This window comes from Micropterus dolomieu, linkage group LG03 (assembly GCF_021292245.1).
Source record: "Micropterus dolomieu isolate WLL.071019.BEF.003 ecotype Adirondacks linkage group LG03, ASM2129224v1, whole genome shotgun sequence".
Taxonomy (NCBI): domain Eukaryota; kingdom Metazoa; phylum Chordata; class Actinopteri; order Centrarchiformes; family Centrarchidae; genus Micropterus; species Micropterus dolomieu.
The window spans coordinates 5,929,849-5,949,425 of NC_060152.1; the positions used below are offsets into that span (position 1 = coordinate 5,929,849).

Here is a 19,577-nt window from a genome sequence, read left to right on the forward strand (position 1 = left end):
TATTTCTTTCCTCAACTTAAAGATAAAAGTTACTCTCAGTGTATTTAGATGAATGTCCAACTGGCATATAATTAATTTCTGTCTCATGTGAGCAAACAATAAATCAGTATTGGGTCCCTTTTAACGAGAAGGTGTTAGAAGAATATTAGCGTAGTATCCCAGGGTAACACTTAAATGCCACTCAGGAGCTTCAGCCTGTGGAAATTTACTACAAGCACATTGTGTATTCATAACTACAACAGCAGACTCATAGAGATGAAGAAAGATAAAAGAGACATGAATATTACTGCAGGGACTCCATTCTGTACCCACAAATCAAGTCACTCAAGTCTCCCCTGTTGTCTCTTACAAGCATGATGTGACACTGCCCTCTTGTGGCCGAAAGAGGAAGTAGGGCAACACACTCACCATTATTTCACTCCCATTTCATTTCCTGCCAAGTCATGAGCTCATTATCTGTTTAATAATCCTTTTAACACATTAAACATATCGACGTTATTACTCTATATTTGGCTTTGAACAAATGTAGTGTATAAAATTGGCCTTTGGACCAGTACCTGCATCTCTGTTCAGTTAATAAACAATAAAAAGTAACTCTTTTTTTTTTAAATGTAATTTTCGAAGCAAAATTGCAAAATATTTGCTGGTTTTAGCTCCTTAAATGTGAGAATTTGCTGCTTTTCTTTGACTTATGATACTAAGGTGAATAGTTTTGTGGTTTTGGACTGTTTGTCAGTCAAAAAAAGCTATTTAGGATGTCACTTTCAGTTCTTATAGGCATTTTCAACTATTTTCTGAAATGTGATGGACAAAGCGATTTATCAGTAATGGAAACATTCGTTAGTTGCAGGTATTCCAGTCAGTATATGTGAACATGAAAGCCAGGATGTTTGCTTTTGTGTTTACCCTGTAGTGATTCTGTCAGCTCTTCATCACTGAAACTGTTCCCCTGGGCGGTCTTCTGATTGTCTTTACCAACTTTCTAGAATATTCTTTTTGAAGAGTCTCAATACTCCAAAGACCATTACGTCATATATCTCTGTACTCTGGCTTTGGGAGAAAGTTTTGGGGAAAGTTTTTCCAAGTTTAGAAGTGTTAATTGGACTGTCCTGCACTGACAAGCGGCTGAAACTGAAGACAAACAACATTGGAATAATTAAAATGTGGTAATACAAAAGAGAGCAAACTAAATATTAGCTTAACTGTCTGTCATTGCCATTCTCTAGAGGATATAAAATACTATATTTCTCAGAATGTCTTAGGTAGAAAAGTACAAAGGTAGAAATCATGCAGTCTGCCTCTAACGGTGCTTTTTTCCCCCCTGGAGGCATAGTAGCAAATGTCTGGCATATGCACAGTTTGCATGCAAATGAACTTACTAATACCTTTTAATGCTTTTAGATGTAGACATATCTAGACATATCAGTCCCGTACTCTCAGTGTGTGTAGTTTTTTTAGTAGTTCACCACACTAAATAGAGAAAAGGCCGTTTTATGACAAGAGCATAATAGTTTCTAGCTCTCAAACTGTCAAGTTTGGTCAAAACATTGAAGGTCAGCTGGCTGTTTTTAAAAAGGAAATACCTCAGATCATGCAAATAAATACAGTATTTCAAAAGGATAAGGCTGGTAATGTTCTGTTTTTCTTTTTGTCAACCAATCTCAAAGACCAAAACCAACAATTAACTATTCCTACCGTGTATCCAAATCTTCTGTGCCCTAGACAACAATTTATGTCCCAAAACTATTAAAAACACATAAGTTAATAACCTCATTGCACTGAGTGACATGTTCCTTCAATGCTGTAAAACACTGTAGCTTATTTTGATACCACATACACCATCCTGCTTCTGTAAATAAAGATCACTACATAGGTGTTCATTCGCCATTAAAATGGTCCACAACAAATTAATTACTTCCTCCCGTTTGAGGTAGGTAGATATTTGTCACAAAATAACAAATTACATAGTGTAATTGAGTTTTGTAACTCCCTTCTGCTACATAGCAGACAATATACATTAATACAGAATCAATTAACGTTTAGTGGAAATTACATCGTCTTCAGTAGGCATGAATGGGCTGGTGGATGGGAACCGCAGACACAGTTGTACTGAGAAACAGACAAACACATTGTTGGTTGTGGTCATGAGATCTGTTGACAATAAGATCCTTATCCCTTTAAAGGTTGGTCATTTATTTGTGGTGATCATCTCCCTGAGTTAGTAGGAAGCTACACTTTTAACAACTCAGCATTTCTGAGTACAGTCTAGAACGGGGAAAAATATTTCAGAAAGATAATCAATTTAATTGGGCAGCCAAATATTTCACTACTTTCTGACATGTCTCGCGGGATGTGGAAATCGCCACCTGCATTTTGTACAACACTGTTTACCTGACACATATAGTACCATGTGCTGTAACCACATGTTAGGTGTGGTAGAAGTTTATACTGTAGTAAGTGCCACTCTGACTCTGTTTTAATCTCGTCACACAGCAAAAAGCCAAAGAGACCTCAGAGACAGAGGCAACAAAACAACCGACTAAAACCTCTGACTCTCGCCTACGACGGGGACACGGACATGTAGTCCTCCGGGAAACGCTTCACCGAGCACTTCACCTGTCATAGAGACCCACTTCATCACAGCCGTTACAGTGAGGGACATGGATGTTTGCAGCGTGAATGGACACGTTACAGAGCGGAGAAATTACAGACAATCCTCTTAGCAGAGACACTGGTGGGGTTTAACCATTTCAAGTAGAGCTCCATTCACTCCCCCTTTTGTTTTTTAACAGTATTTTCTTTTGCTAGAGCCTTCGTGACCTCCAATGCCTTTTCTGTTATTTTTTTTGTTTGTTTTTTTTGGCCCCTACACGTCTACGTTTCTGTAAAGAAAAGACACATTTCAGATAACGGAAAAGCCGAGTGCAGAATACAGACCCGGCTGTCCTGCTGTCTCTGAACATGGCAGCACAAGCTCAGACTCTTCCCCCGCGCTTTTCTGCTTGTCCCTAAAAATGCTGAGTAGCTGGAGGCTTAGGATGCTCTGACGGTTTGTACGTTGCCAAAAGTCACCGCGGGGAAGAGGAGGAGGGAGAGGAAAATCTCCATAAAAAGGTTTGGATTCCTTTTTCCTCAATCCTCAACTGGGTTTTGACTCAAATCTCTTTTACAGTCTTGAACAAAAGGGAGGCATTTCTTCTCTTCTTTTTTTTTGTTGCTTGATTTAGAGGCACACAGGCCTGTGTTTGTGGGATAAACTGATCTGTGCGATGCTGATGGAGTAGCAGCCTACGATCAGTTCATGGAAACTACTGCCTGCCTGCCTCCACCCTTTCTTTGTTTCAGGCTCTACATTGCACTATATTAGTGCAGCATGATATGCACATGTGACTTCTACCTTCTATTGCCATAAAACACTGCCTCTTCCACAGACAAAACCATAAAGCAGAGGAACGGCTATAACGCAGGAAAACGACGGCAACATGAAAAGATGTTTAGATGTGTCACATTCTACAAAACAGGTGTGAATCTCAAGTAAATATATGTATAGATTTTAGTTCTCACAACTGTTTTTTTGGTTGTAGTAAAGTACTTTTTGTGGTTTGTAGATTTCGTCTGGTGTTATCATTTTATTTCTGCCCAGATGCAATTAAAGATTTAACTATATCAGCAGGTGACTCCAAGCCACCTGCTTTTAAGTTCTTTTTAAATCATAAAAATTCAGATTAAATTCAAGTTCTTTACTTTTTCTTTATACCTACAGTAGTACGCTGTGGAAAATTGGACATTTTCCAATGATTAAAGAAAAAGACCAATACATCTTGTCATGCAAATGTAATTTCTGCCTTACTGACGCTAACTAAATACTAACAGTCCTGTAATACAGTTTTTAATACTTGACTACAGCATACATTATACACCGTGAAGAAGACTACATTTTCTTTTCTTTTGAGGTCACATAGCAAAGCATATGTCAGAGTTTTTAAAACTTCTCATGTAGTTATCCGTATCATAGGTGCTCTATCGTTTTTCACTCACACTACATGAGGTGAAATATAGTTTAAAAAAACAATCTGTACAAACAAATATAATACAACATGTTAATAATAAGAGAACACGCTTCTGCTGAGTTCAACGTAAAAGCAAACTGGTGTGAAGAATGTTTACTTTTTTGTTGTGGGATTTGTAAATAACAGCAATTTTTTTTATTTTTTTGGAGAAAAAAAATATCAGAAGTTTGTGTACATTTATTTTGTATCGCACAGAAAATGTTTAGTTTGAATATTGCAAAGTGGGTGTGTGATATTGCTGATTGTTGTTATCATGATGCAAGCTGTGTGTTGTGGAGAAAAAAAAAGGAAAGAAAAAAGATGAAAGGCTTAGCCCTTTTGTACAGGTTGTTTATATGTATGGGAAGAATTACTGACCAATAAATAAGGACCCGGTTGTAAACACACAAAGAAAGTTATTAAGCTGTTTTTTGTAATTTTCTTTATATGTTCACAAGAGAGCAGAATCCCTGAATAAAAATGTTCTAAACTGGCATTAAAGGATAAGATAAGACTTGTGTTTTCTTAAATATTGAATTGTAAACAAATCCCATAAGAAGACCAAACCAACAACGTGTTCGTTCGTCTAGCCCAGCTGAGTTTTAAAAAATTCTACTAACAATATATCGAATGATAGTCAGTTTTTAAAACACACAACATCAACAAAAACTCTTGTATATTCTTTTAAAGGAATTATATGTTAAATATTTTACAGTTAAAAAGAAACTTTGCTCTCTGGTTGGTGAACTGAAGTTACTTTAAAACTAATTTGGCATCTTAGTACTACAGTTTCTTTTTTAAGAAATACTTCCCTACCCTATTATCACAAATAGATACAGTTTTTTTTAAAAGGGTCACTCATTTTCTTAAACAGTTGTAGTTTTTAACAAACATTACTCAAATGAATAGTGCATTTGGTGTCCCGGTGAGTATTCCACATGTGGGACTGACTTTCAGGCTTCGGCTACACTGGTTGTCTTTTTTAGGGGATTTGTTGTCAAGGAAAAAATATCACCAGACTTATCCTTTAAGGTGGAAAACTCACTTAAAGAAGTTAAATAACTTCATATGAGCTCAAATCACCAGAGTGAGTCCCTAATTGTTGCTCAGTCTGCTGTTAGAGGACAATTTGGGGGTTTAATTTGATAATTTAAGGTTTATTTAAGAAGATTGTCTACTAAGTTTTCAAATTGAGATTAAGTAGTGCAAGGTCTTCGTCAGGCAAACATGCAACACGCAACATGTTTGTCTGATGAAGACCTTGCAGGTTGAAACATTGCACTATTAAAAACTTGGGCACTTAGTTTGCTGACACTCTCATTTTCTGTTGTTACTGTTCTTTCCCTCCTGCACCTGTACCCAAGTGGTTGGATCTGCACACTAGTAATTACAACCTCTCAGCCTTTAAAACAGAATAACATCTTCTGTGGCTCTGGGGGTGCTTTGTCAAGTCAGAAGTTCTCAAATGGCATAAATGGAGTAATTTTCAGCTTAAAGACTACACATTTTACCCACCATGTCTACGTTACAAACTGGGGGCATGGCATTTAAAAGATGTTGGTTTTCACCAGGCTAGGAGGAGCCAACAAAAGACGCTATCACATTGCATTATGGGAAGTGTAGGACCCAGTGTTTTATAAGCTTGACCCATTTAAAGGACAAAAAGTCTCCACTGCTTTGCTTTTGACCATTTAAAAAAAAAATTCTCTCAGAACACAATAATCTAGGCGAACGCGATAATAAATCGCACAAGTCCTATGTTTGTCTGTTATTGATTAGGTTTGGCAATTGTGCACAAATCAGTTATTAACTATATTATTAAATGCATGGCATTATTTTTCCAGCGCAAATTTAATTATTGATCCTGCTTTTAAATGTTCACTTAAAGCTATGTCAGGTAATTATGTTGATTCTGCATTTATGGCATTTGTGTTGAAGTTTGTTCAACAGTTACATTGAACATCTGTATTTTTGATTTTTTTAAAAATACAATAACCAAACAATGTCTAAATGTATTACAGAGAATTAATAAAGTATTTTTTGATGTGTCACAAAAACAAGACCCACTTAAACCTGATTTACAAAAAATGTTAAAAAGTTATTTGGCATAAAAAGTTCAGTAACCTGACATGTTACATGTCAATAAGACAATTAAAAACTACCAGTAATGTAATACAACTTTTAATACCTCAACAGGGCACAGCATGACATAAAAAGGGCTAAATCTTTCTTTCTTTTTGGCGGTCACAGAGCTGTGACGAGTTCATGTGTAGTGACTGTCGGGTGCCACCTCAGCATTCGATCAACAGGGCAGCTTCATGTATCTCACTGATGTTTTTACAACATCTGATGTAATGGAAAAAAGCAGCCACTAGATGTCAGGCCCTGACGTTGCTAAACGAAAAGTTGCTTCTCAAAAGTCTATAATGTCAGCTTCCTTGCGTTCTCCACCTTTCTCCTCTCTCCCTCCTCCTTCCTCACTCACTCTATTTGTCTCTCCATCCCTCAACCCCACACTCCCTCTCTCTCTCTCTAAACCTCAGAGCGGGCTATATAAAACATCCCTCCATACTGACAGTCAGATGTGCAAACACCTTGCTTCTCGACACAGCGCCTACAAACCTTGCATCAAAAATCACCCCAGTAAACACTTGAGCCGATTTAACAGCAGACATCTGACCCTCCTGAATGAGCCTGAGAAGATTCATCTCTGCTCCCTCGCCTCAGGACCGCCTCCCTCACTCTTTATTTCTCCTCAAGTTCGGCAGCTGATACTGGCTCAGTCAAAAGGAGGGTTTCTTTTCGCAGCTGAGAAGACCAAGGGCAGTTTGACATGAGGGGAGACGCTCCACAAAGAGGCATGAAGACCACATGTCTGTGGGCTGCTGCTCTTCTGCTGTCAGTCATCTCTCTGGTGAGTTAAATTTCATTTAGATTTTACCTTTTTATTTTCACGTCATGTTACACCTCTGTGATTAATGTTTGCACTTGTCTGGTAGCAGGAATCCTGAGCAATGTTCGCAAACAGACATTTTGATAAATGAGTTTCAGGTAGTTCGAGGACAACAGGACCTCACAGTGTAAAAAAAACAAGCAACATTTTAGTCTGAATTTATTGCTGCAAGATCATGATGGACATGCAATCTGATAATGTGACACTAGAAATGTCATTTTGTTGATTTCTTCCAATTAAGACTCATTTTACCTGTGCTTTGGTGGAGTTAAAGGCATGTGTTTTTATTGTCTTCCTTGAATTTGAGTCCTGTAATGATAAATCTCACCCTGACAAACCAGATTTGTAACTGCTCCAAGCATTGGCTGATTAGTATCTTCACAAATTAACAAATGTCAGTGTGAACACAGGCTCCCCAAATCCAAATCTGCATCTTGACAAATCCACCCGCTCACAAATATCCCGCTGGATATTTTTCTCTCAGCACTATCCATTCAATCCTTCCTTCTTCTTCTTCTTCTTCCTCCTTTCTCCCATTTACAAATGCAGTTCAATAAGAATATATTTGACATTACAGCATAGAACAGCCTGAGCCCATTATGACAAACACACCAGAATGCTCCTAACTCAATGCCTTGACAGTTTGTGACAACCCAATTCCTTTAATCCTCGGAGAGACAGTAACCCCTCACCCACTGATAAATCTGTCAACAAAGCAATCAAAGCAGAACAGGAGCCACTCCTCTCTCCAACAAAAATTCCATAAACTTAATCCCCACAAACTTGACTGGCCTTAAAAAGCTCCTGTGGTGTTATCTGTGTTTAATTTGCATAGTGATGGAAAGAAGTCAATTACTATTAATTATTCTCTACAACTTAATACCCATTATCGAATTGAATTCACCGTCTTGAAAACCATAAACTCAATTTCACAGCTGACTAAGCGCACTAATCATTTCACCCCCCCTCCCTTTTTTTCACTTTATGAAGCCTTCTTGCTTTGAAGGAACACAACAATTCTTCGATTTCAGAAGCAATAACGTTAACTTACATGGATTCTCCTATTGTCACAATATAAAGACAAGCATTAATCAGTAAGTATGTGACTTACATGTACAATAGCGTCATGGTAGTGCGAGCTGATCTCATAGCATCACTTGATGGGGGTGTTTTTTTCTCCAGACTGGGCTGCCAAATTGCTTCGCTATGCTTTAATGGGATGATCATAATTGTTTCGTACTCGGTGCATCCTAAGCTTTCGCCTGCAGCTCCTTCAACAGATTGACAGACCCATGGGAACCTCACAAACTTATTTTGGCCGCCTTTGAACCAAGTCGTGTGTGAAATAATATGATTATGCATTTTTCCTCTGGGTAAGTTGAAAAACTGGTGGCTAGGTCCCCCCACACCCCCACCCCAACCTCCTCCTCCTTCGTTTTCTTCAAAACTGCCCAACTCTAATATCCTGCAGTCTGTCCGCGTACAGTATTTATCCTCCTCAGAAGTCATGGTAATAATTGTGCCCAGGCCTCTCAAAGCGGTGCTGCAGTGATAGGACTCTGCTCCATCCACAGCTGCCTGTGATGTCTTAACACACTTTGTGATTTGTCGTCATCTCTGAACCCCCTCAGGTAACACTTTGATATCTCTGCGAGAATATAGACCTAAACTCTTGATGGGGGCATCAAATGCCCTTAGTTGATCCATCAGCTCAACTACGCTGGGACCTCATATGGCGAGACAAGTTAGATTCTCTGTAAATCACTATGACGACAATCATATCCCAAGCGCCCAGTTGGACGGCATCAACCCACCGAGGAGTTTTAAACTAGCTTCCTGTCTAGAGGAACACTTCTATCAAACACCGAAAAGTGGGTCCAAATTGAAGCAGATATTTTTATACACCAATATATTTAGTTTTTCTTCTTGAACTCTTCTTGTTGAGAGTATTTTGGTAGAAGTACTTGTGATTCATGGCATCCGAAACTCAGAAATTAGATTAAAATAAGCTTTTGCTGGGAGTGGTGGAGCGAGACGTTAGATCTCATACCCGAAAGGTCACAGGTTTGATCCCACGACAGCCACATGTCCACGGGCCAAACTCTAACCCTTAATAGCTCCTCACACTTTAAGCCTCTCTGGATAAGAGCATCAGTTTAATACCTTACATTTAAAAAAAAAAGTACATAAATCCGCAAAACTTTTGCAGTGTCGTGTCTATGCACAAAAACCATTAAAAGGACAAGTACTCTTAATTTCTGAATGTTGCAGCGGAACACACACCATCCAATCAAGATTGCAAAGTGGCTGCCGAAATCTGCTATCAGCCCGGTCCCTCTCCATCCTCACTCTGTTTAACTAGAACTGTCGCACTCACAAATCCTCCCCACACAGCAGCCGCAGCATTCAGATAAATGAAAACTGACACACACTTTCATTCTTCCCTGCAAGGTTTTGTGTACAGCCCACCGCCAAGTCATCCGGTGGTTCTATTAAAGGTGGAATTTGTTGGCTGTTCGGGGGTCCAGCCCATAGAACATCCTCTGAGCTCCCGATGGAAGCCGGGGGGGTGTTTATCTTCCTGTTTCAAAGAGCGGACGCCTGCGCCTTATCACAGCCTCGCCAAGAGTAGATAGCATTTAGGTTTGTCCAACAGCCGGCATGCATGCTGCATCTGGCAATCTAAGAGTTGTTTCCTAAAGGACTTCTGCATACCGATGCTGTTTGTGTTATCTTGTTGAGGGATTCTGCCTCATACAACGGTATGTTAACAGACTAACCTGTCTGTTAATATTATTCCCAGGTTCGGTGGGGTTTGGGTGGTGGGAGACCCGTGCAAAACAACTGCAGGTCAAAAAGTTGGGAAAACTCTAAGCCATGAAATGAAAGCCTTTAAATAAGATTGGGAGATACTGTTGAATATCTTTGAATGAAAACACCAGATTAAATATATATTGCAAATAAATATTTTTTATATTACTGCATTTTCACAGGGCTTTGACCGATATGACTTTCTGTGAGTTGGTGTATTTGCTTGGATAAAAAGAGGCACTCCAACCTGCACTACAAACTGTACAAATGGACTTTGAGAGACTTTGACTGGGCATGTAGCATCTAAAGATGCTTTTGTTTGAATAACGGGAGATATAGGAGCTAGACCGATGATGCGCACAAAACAAAGTACACTGAGGATAACAGATATTGTTTACTTTTATTAAATATAGTTTAAGCTCCTGAAAACTTGGTGTCAAATCTCAAGTATTTCTCCACAGCAACTATTATAAATATATCTAAATGCACAACAATCAGAAAAACGTTTATTGTTTTAAGAGTGTAACAGTAATGTGCAGGACTGGGTGGTTGTAATTTGATCAGATTTGATGGTGGATTGGCAACATGAAAAAACAACCCAACAACTGACATCACATTATGATTAAAATGTTGCTAAATTCTGATTGGGGCACAGAAATACACGACATCAGTGTTTTCCAACTGAGCCCCGCCCACTTTAATTGAGCGAGAAGAGCTCAGTAATACAAAAATTACACAAAATCTCTCATGAGAAATAAGCATGTGTGTTCAAACTTCGGAAGTAAATGTGGAGCCCATCACTTATACTATTAGGCTGATTGCCCATTGGTTCCTACTGAAGACAAAAAGCAGGTCACAAATCAGTCATTTCCTAAAAGAGATGGACGCTGTAGTTTTCAGAAAACGTTACTCAAACAGGAGTAAATAGTACATTTGATGAGGCCTACTTTGAGTGAGTGTTTCTGGTAGCAGGACGGGGACTGAGTCAAAATAAACTACTGCAGTGTGTTCATGGCGAAGGAACATGTCACCCAGTGCAACAGTGTGGCTCATCAATGTGTTTTTAATAGTTTTTGAGCAACAACGGAGGAATAAGATATATTAACCTTTGTATACAAACACAATACTTGTTAGTAGGATCCGTTCACTGTTGGTTTTCATTTTCGCGGGATTTGTTGACAGTACGAAAAATACAGAATATCAGCAGACTTTTCCTTTAAGAGTCTGAAGATAGTTTAATATTGTACAGAATATGAAACCAATGGTTGCCGGGGTGAGTGTTGGTATTTTTTTCTATGTAATAGTTGCTATGAATAGATAATAGTACTCTCTCCCAGGAGTGAACATTATGTACAGCATCTTCCTTTTTGTTGCCATTATTATTATTTCTGGCCCACTGCAAGTTTGTAATTATACATACATTATGTATGAATGTGTGTGTGTGCATATATACACATGCACTGCATATATACATATACATATTTCCTCTACAGTGTTTCTATATCTTAAGCATAATAATTAAGTGTATTTACATAGTACTTATTAAAATCATTGATTACTAAATGCATTTACCTTTTTACTGTAAATATTGCCACACATTGTCCCCTTGTGGAGTATTAGACTGTGTTATTCTCCGATTGGTCCACTCTGAGTGTGAGTGTTAATTGTGCAGATCACCACCTGAGTGATAGGTGACTTTATGTCTATATTAGGTCTGCAACTAATGATTTCTTTCATTATCGAGATATACATACACACACATACACACACACACACACACAAATATATATATAAATACAAAATGTCAGAAAAATTAGAATTTCCTTACGTTCAAGTGTACGTCTTCAAATTAATTGTTTTGTCCGACCCAAAACCCAAAGATATTTAAGTTATTATCACAAAAGACAAAGAAAGTTTCCCCATTTGCAACATTTTTTTTGCTTGAATAATGATTAACACTTAATCTATTTTCAAAACCGTTGCAGATCATTTTTCGACTAATGGATTAATCGACTATCGAATTGTTTCAGCTTTATATAATGTCTGGTGAAGATGAAAACAGAATTGACAGTACAGTGTGCATGTTTTCTTGTGTGACTTCTCAGATGAACATTTTACAACGTATTCATGATTTGAGGTAAATTAGCTAAAACATGCGAAAACCACTTTAAGGCAGTTCCCAGATCATTAATTGGAAAGGATAAAAAGGTTTGGTTGCGCTCCACAAATTTATATTCATTTTTTAAAATTAGATTTTTCTTTAATCTTTGCTTTTTTCATGTGAAATACTGCATCATTTTTAATAATTTTATCTTTTTCTGGTCACAAAACATATGAAACGATCTGAGAATCTCAGACGGGAAAATCACGCTTTGATTCACCTGCACACAATTCATATTCGCATTAAGGTACTGTGTCATTTTAAGGAGTCACGACCAAAAAAAGATTGCACATCACAACACTGCTTTAACAACAACTACTGAAATCCAAAATACATTTATAAAATGCATGATAATTAAATAAAACTAATTAAGTGCAAAATTCCCTTTGCGCCGCGGACCATATCGTTTGTCCCTTAGCTGATATTTAATAAAAAACCCACACTGGCAAACCAATATCTGTTAAACCCAAAGTTACCAAAGTGTGACTGTTGACCTTTACGCTGCCATGTTTGTTTTTCTCCTGTCCTTTATCCAACAGCACCTTCCCTCTTTTCTCTCTGCGGTATCTCTTTCAGACACATTCATGCATCTGACACACATACACACACACACTCTCTTTGTGCCTCGCTTGCATGTTTTTGAAGCTGGCGAGAGGTAAATCTCGGCCCTCCGAGTGTTGGTGCAGTCAGTTGGGGTGTTCTGGATATAAACGTTGCTTTAGTCAGGACTGCCTCTGATCTGCCTAATCTCTCCGGGCTGGATTACAGGTTGGGCTCTAATCCGTGAAGTGGGGTCTCTGTGAATGTGCCTCTGAGTGCTCTAATCCAGAGACTGTCAGGTGCTTTAGATGAAAGCTAATTGCATGTCACAGTTTGGGGACCATACATAACGCCAGTGACAACAGAGCGACTTCCCACAACAAGGACTTGCTTCAGGCACGTGGTTCAGATGTGCTGTGTAATTTTGATAATCTTGGAAGAAAATAGCTAAGAAATCCCTCGAAAAAAGTGTTTCCGGTGACACCTCCTCTTACAAAATTATTCATAACATGGAGTTGCAGGGAAATGATGGTGCTTTTCAAAACACTCTCTAGTAGGCAATCTAATTTTCTGGTTGACAAAATGATAAAACTTGAACCATCTGAGTCAAAACCTGCTTGGATCTGCATTGTTTAGGAAATATTCTTTTCATCTACACCTTAAAATGTTAAATCCACACACACAGTCACTAATTAGGCTGACAGTCACTTAAACCAGCTCAAAGCAGTTTCCTAACTTGATCTGGTTTCAAGACTCCATTGAGACTGAAACCCAGTTACTGAGAAGCATCGGTAATTACTGCAGTATGAGATGAGATACAAATGAGATTTCATTTGATTATTAGAGACTAGAGTCTTCTCACAACACATAATAGAAATATACATGAAAAAAAAATGGGGTCTACAGTTTGGATTACAGGTCAAAGGTCATTTTAATGATTTTAAGATTATTATTAACATGTAAAACTGAATTCTGGTTTACACTCACAAGTGATCAAGTGTTTAACCAAAATCCTGTAAATGTAGTTGGAAAGGGGTTCACTAGTTTTTCCCAAACACTTTTTGATGTTGCATTCAGGGCCATAGCCAGGTCATGAGAACTGAACATTTTCAAGACTATAGTTCTGCAGAGCTATGCATTTTAATAGTAACAATAATCAATAATAAACAATAATAATGTCATTTTAACAAGAGGCTTGTTACTTTTATCTAGCTATGTAACATGAGAAAAACTATGGATTGATTGATTAATAATAATAAATAAATAAAGACACTATAGGCGAACTATTTACATTTTTTATCACTGAACTGTCCATATTCGTTCAACTATCTTGACACATTTATTCTCTGAAAATTACTTTCATTACAAATTATATTATTCTCTGCTTCTGTGTTGCAGTAGATTTCAAAATACTCAGGACACAGCATAGATCTCTCCGATCATGTTTGTGAATCGGCGATACGCCGTTGTGTAAGTATCACTGGGGCAGTGCTTTGCACACGGTCTATCACCTAATAACACAGCCTGTGACTGGACAACCTGGCTGCCACTGAGATATATATATATATATATATATATATATATATATATATATATGTATATTATATCATTGCTTTAATATTTTTCAAAAGCATCCAAAAATAACAGTGTTTCCTTGTTGGATTGCCAAGCCCCTGGATTTAAAAACAGTGTTGACTGATCTTGCAGTAATTGGTGTGTGCATGTAGGTTACAGCCCCCTCGCCCACGGAGCAAATAGAATGACAGGGCCACAATGTGCTATCTTTATTTACAACACAACTTTCAACTAAGAAGGAACAGACACTTCAAGGACAGACCAGACGTTTTTAACTCCTGATTATACATTGCACTGTTAAAAAAATAATAATCTGAGGTTATGTTTTGTCAGTAACCATGAACTTAAACTAGCTGCTGTCTTATCCTATACAAATGCATTTATTTGCCGCATTTCCACTTTTAAAATGTGCATAAACAACTGAAACAAGATGACACCTTAAATATTATCAAACCCAAGAATAAAGACTTTAACTTTAATGTCATAATCGACTTTATAGCTGCTGGGCTGACACTCTATAAGATACTGTTTCACTGCTACTTTTACATCCTAAGGAGCTTAATGTTTGACTATAATGGTGCCAATAAATCCTAAACAGGAAGCCTCCCTCATCTTCACATTCACTTTATCTTTTTACACGACATCACTAGTGAGGCAACATGACAGACTTTTGTTTCCAGCGATGGAAGACAAAAGAAGGTGTTCATTAATACAGTTTAACTGCCCCACTGTGCAAGGAAACTGCTGAAATTCATATTTCTCTTCACCTCATCAAACAAATATTCTGCTCTTAAAGTCTCACAGCTTCCTTTTTCTTTTATAAAACCGACTGACTGCAAAGATTTAGCTATCTCCAAACAGGAAAAAGCCTTGACTTGATTTGACTTTGTGGATCATGCTTTAAAAAAAAATAAAAACATGTATGCCCATGTTCCTCAATTCAGAGGGTAAAGATGTTACAGCTACTAAGCCTCCACAATGCCACTAACGGTTCATTCACATCAGGTCATTCATCATCAAGGTCTCTTCAAAACAACTGGAGGCCATCTTTTCAAACTCCTCCACTCTGAAGCCAAGTTCATAAAATGAAGACATGCTTCTGAGAAAGATCACAACTCCAGTAACAGTTCACTCAGTGAAAGCTCCACACACACTACACAGCCTACAGGACTACAATGTCATTCAGTGAACTTTCTGAATGAGAGAAGACCTTATTTTTAGAGTATTGATCGCAGGATGAAGGTACAAAATGTAAACGCTTCGACCAGATAGATCTGCTGTCACGTTCCTCAGCCGGGGTTTGGACATCACTGTCACGAGCCTTTGTGGGGTGCGCAGGGAATCTTCGCTCTCTCATCTGTGTGATTGTTAGAGGTGAGACACAGAATGAATCATCAATCATCCATTCAGGCCACATTCAGCGGGTAATAGTCTGCTGTTGCATCACGTCTGAACCCGAGAAGCGCTTCATTCATCTCGATGTATGGCAGGAATACCCTTAATCTTGATTAGGGCACCCCGCACAAGACGCTTCACAAACTGTAAGAGTCAGTTATAGCGTTGACACCATTTGTTATAGGTGCTGACATGCTTGTGGGTGGAGAAATCATCTGTGTTTGTTTGTGTTTTCTTACTACTGCAAAGGAGATCCTGCTTGGTCCTGTCTCTTAGTTTGAGCATATGTCTACCCAACACTCATGCCAGTTGATATTGGACCTGTCTGCAAAAAAATAAAAAAACATCTTTTAATGTATTTACATTTTTCTATCTGCGCATGGCAACTACAGTGGGAACCAGACAAATCTACAGAGCTCATGTTCCATTTGCTCTGGCAGATACGTCTGGTCCCCCTCCCCTTCAGACATATTTCCACCCAAAGTGGATACAGCCGAGCCAATCACAACCGTTTATCTGATATGAGGTGGGTTTGATACGCAGAGGTTCCAGACTTTTATACATTTGCAAATTAGTCTGGCAATGCTAGGCTAGTCCAGGCAAAAAACAAACAAACAAAAACTTGGTTTGCTGGACTGCTACAAGATGCACCTCTGATCTATTGCATGAAAGTGAGACATGCCACACACTTACTTTCTGGCTTGGTAAATAAAGACTTGATTCTTGCATTGGAACTAAACATTTACAATTAATGTCATTTGTAAGGTTTGAAATTGATGAAGAGATTCTGGTCCATCAAGGCTGCTCAATTAATTTGAAGTGACTCTAAATTTGTTTAAATTACAGAAAATTGTTTCGATATAGGGCCCACTCATTTTTGTCTAAAAAGATATTCCAACATTGAGAATTTTTGGAATATTTTTTATTACGCCTACAAATTTCACCAGGCAAAGCCTATTTCAGATAAATTGCTGAAGCTTTCTAAAACTTTGTGCAATCGCATCAAGATTTTAATATCACACATACACATATCAACTGTTAGCTGACGCTATACCAACATAATAGATTTAAATCAACAATTCTCACAAATTCAACAACAGAATATGTAATTTATTACTAGATTGTGTTGTTTGTCCAGAATGGCACATACAAGCTTTTTCTGATCTGACATTATTTATCCGCCTTTTATCATATGATAATGCTATGGTTACGTTTTAGGCACAAAAATTACTTGGTTAAGTTTGGGAAACATTGCCATTTGAGTTCAAATTACTACTTTGGTAAGGTACCTATTTCCACTCTTGCTCCCAGCAGACAAGAGTCTATTCCTACAGCTGCTTTGTCACCTGATCATAAACGTGTTGTTTTTGGGCATTTGCTGAAATGACTGATGCTGTAGTTTTCTTGGGAGGACAATCTAATTTAAATGGACCTAAGTCAGTGTTAACCTGAGTGTGTGATTGTGTTGAAATGTTGCACATTTCATCCTCATACAGTTTCCAGACAGAATTTGTGTATTCCTCATGTTTGTCAACACATGATGTATTTTGATGCAGTTTCAGATCCAGATAATATTTTCTTAAATTTAGAGAAATGTTGTGCAGCCTTGATGGAGGCTTCCAGTTGAAATTTTTCAGTAATGGCGTTTTTTTTGTTGTTCTTTTGTTTGTTCTTTCAGGTTGCCGGTGCTGATTTACCAAGTTCAGGAAATTCGGACTTGAGAGACAGCTCAAAACCCAAAGTGAAGACCTACTGGACTGAAAGCAGCAAGGCCTTCTCCATAAGCCGTCTGCTGTCCCAGACACTCTATGGCAAAGAGAACTTCACCTCTTTGGATCTGAACTACGACGAAGCAGACTTGTACTCTAAACGGGAGCAGTGGAACTGGCTATACAACACTTCAAACCCCCGTGATCCTCGATCCAGGACAAAAAGGAGACCCATCGTCAAGACTGGCAAGTTCAAGAAGATGTTCGGTTGGGGTGATTTCCATTCCAACATCAAGACAGTGAAGCTCAACCTTCTCATTACCGGTAAAATCGTGGATCACGGCAACGGGACATTCAGCGTCTACTTTCGCCACAACTCGACCGGTCAGGGCAACGTGTCCGTGGGACTCGTTCCGCCGACCAAAGCTGTGGAGTTCCAGGTCCACCAGCAGCACCAGCAGTACCACCACCATCACCACCAGCAGCAACAGACAGCTCTGGAGACCAAGGACACCAAGCTGTTCAACTGCAGGGTGGAGTACGAGAAGGTGGAGAAGGGCACCAGGAACTCACTGTGTGCCCACGACCCCTCACAGAGCTGCCCACAGGAGCAGACCCAGAGCCACGTGTCCTGGCTGTGCTCCAAGCCCTTTAAAGTCATCTGCATCTTCATCACCTTCTACAGCACTGACTACAAGCTGGTGCAGAAGGTGTGTCCAGATTACAACTACCACAGTGACACCCCTTACCTGCCCACCGGGTGATCACATGACCAGACTAGGAGGGGAAAAAAGACGGGAGACAAGAGACAAGCCGTCGAGTCTTAAGCGGTGTCAGATTATTTGAATGAAAATGGAGTTAAGACACTTCAAACTTGAGACGTTGACAGGCATTATTACAGCTAACATATCTTTCTCGCAAGACTGATATTGCGCCAATGAACAGACCAACCCTGAGGTCATTATGAGAGCATTTAGGGAAGCATTTATAGGCTTGCAATACTCATATTATATGCATAGCTGCTTACATCGAATGGAAATTCTCAAGCCAACCGTAAAAATATGCTGATTGTATTTATGTAAATATTGTGGATTCCACACAAAGACCAGAAAACAATTTTATTAATGTTTTCTCCTGCTAATTTAGTTGTTTATGTTGATAGTGAATTTCCGTCTCAATCATGCTTTCTGTCTTTTCCAATCAGTCTCTGGTAATCATTGCAAACACGTAAATGTCAATGCAAATAAGAAGAATCTGTCAGTATGCATTAGAGGGCATAATGGAAAAAGCAAACATATTTTGAGTGGTGTTGTTTTCTGCAGTGTGATTGTTAGAGTGAATATACCTCTGATAGTGTTGTTGGGAATCTCGTCCATGTTCATGCATGAACCCAATGTGGTAAACAACTGAATAACGTCCATCTATAGTTTCATGTTACTTCAAAACTAATCCTCATCAAGTCACAGGAGTAAAAGAAAAAACAGTGCTTCTATTTCAATCCTGTGTTATGTGTTAGCAGTTTTAAGGCCATGCACAGTGATGACAATGACACAAATGGAGGGCTCACATCAGATCAAACATAAGCAAGTAAATGTTGCAATAAATAAATAAAACTAAAATAAAGACACACGAGATGACAGAGATACAAAAGATCATTTTCTGTGCTGCCTCTTGTAAAAATCAAACATAACTGTGCTCTAATTCTGCTGGTTTCACAGTTCTGTATTTCCATTTTAGACATTTAGATGTTGCTCTCATTTTTATGACTTACAAGTTCATTATAATACATTTCAAGTCCTGCATCACTTACATGACACAACATGTGTCAGAGCCACAGTGGTCCTGCAGTTTCCAGAAATAACTAACTGCACACACTGGAGTAATCATTAATATAGAAAAGTGCTAATAATGACAGGAAAACAAGGTCAAAAGTGTTTGAAAGTGTTTAAAAAATAGATATTAGAACAATCAGAAGAGAGGAAGACAAGGAAGGAACACAGAAGATCATTTAATAAAGTTAATTTAACAAAGACTGAAACAGAACAAACGCTGTGTTGAACTGTGAGATGTGGTAAAATGTGGTTTCTTGCTCCAGAAGAGAGAGGACATACATTAAACAGCAGGTGCTAATCACACATTCCACCTATGGTTGGTTATCAAAAAAATAAAATTCTGGATGAGACTTAACACTAGCTGTTAATGGTATTGGATGTTCCAATTGGCTATTAAACCTTCATTACATAAATTGGGAGCCAGTGGCGCCACGTGAAGCATTTAGAGGAAATGAACACAGTGTAAGTGGGAGCTCTGCAGAGTCAACACCACAGAAAGAATGAATTAAAGTGCTGATAGAAAACCTGTTAAAAAAAAAAAAATGCATAAAT

The 19,577-nt window shown here is 38.4% G+C and overlaps 3 protein-coding genes across 3 annotated transcripts in view; 2 read left to right on the forward strand and 1 right to left on the reverse strand.

The window, feature by feature from the left end:
* The window catches only part of LOC123968777 (thrombospondin type-1 domain-containing protein 7A), a 218,003-nt gene extending 215,433 nt beyond the window's left edge, over positions 1–2,570 (forward strand). The window contains exon 32 of the mRNA XM_046045711.1: positions 2,494–2,570. The gene's annotated coding sequence lies outside the window, so the exon portion shown is untranslated. The remainder of the gene's footprint in view (positions 1–2,493) is intronic.
* A 4,312-nt stretch (positions 2,571–6,882) lies between these two features.
* On the forward strand, positions 6,883–17,957 carry LOC123968979 (neurexophilin-1). The gene is made up of 2 exons (XM_046046041.1): positions 6,883–6,967; positions 17,191–17,957. The coding sequence occupies exons 1-2, from the start codon at positions 6,883–6,885 to the stop codon at positions 17,955–17,957; spliced, it is 852 nt and encodes a 283-aa protein (XP_045901997.1).
* Positions 15,724–19,577, reverse strand: part of LOC123968977 (glucocorticoid-induced transcript 1 protein) — a 97,735-nt gene continuing 93,881 nt past the window's right edge. The window contains exon 10 of the mRNA XM_046046038.1: positions 15,724–15,809. The gene's annotated coding sequence lies outside the window, so the exon portion shown is untranslated. The remainder of the gene's footprint in view (positions 15,810–19,577) is intronic.

Coding starts and splice junctions, on each gene's coding strand:
- LOC123968979 (XM_046046041.1), top strand. CDS start 6,883: ATGAGGGGAGACGCTCCACAAAGAGGCATGAAGACCACATGTCTGTGG. Junction 6,968..17,190: donor GTCAGTCATCTCTCTGGTGA/GTTAAATTTCAT, acceptor TACCAAGTTCAG/GAAATTCGGACTTGAGAGAC.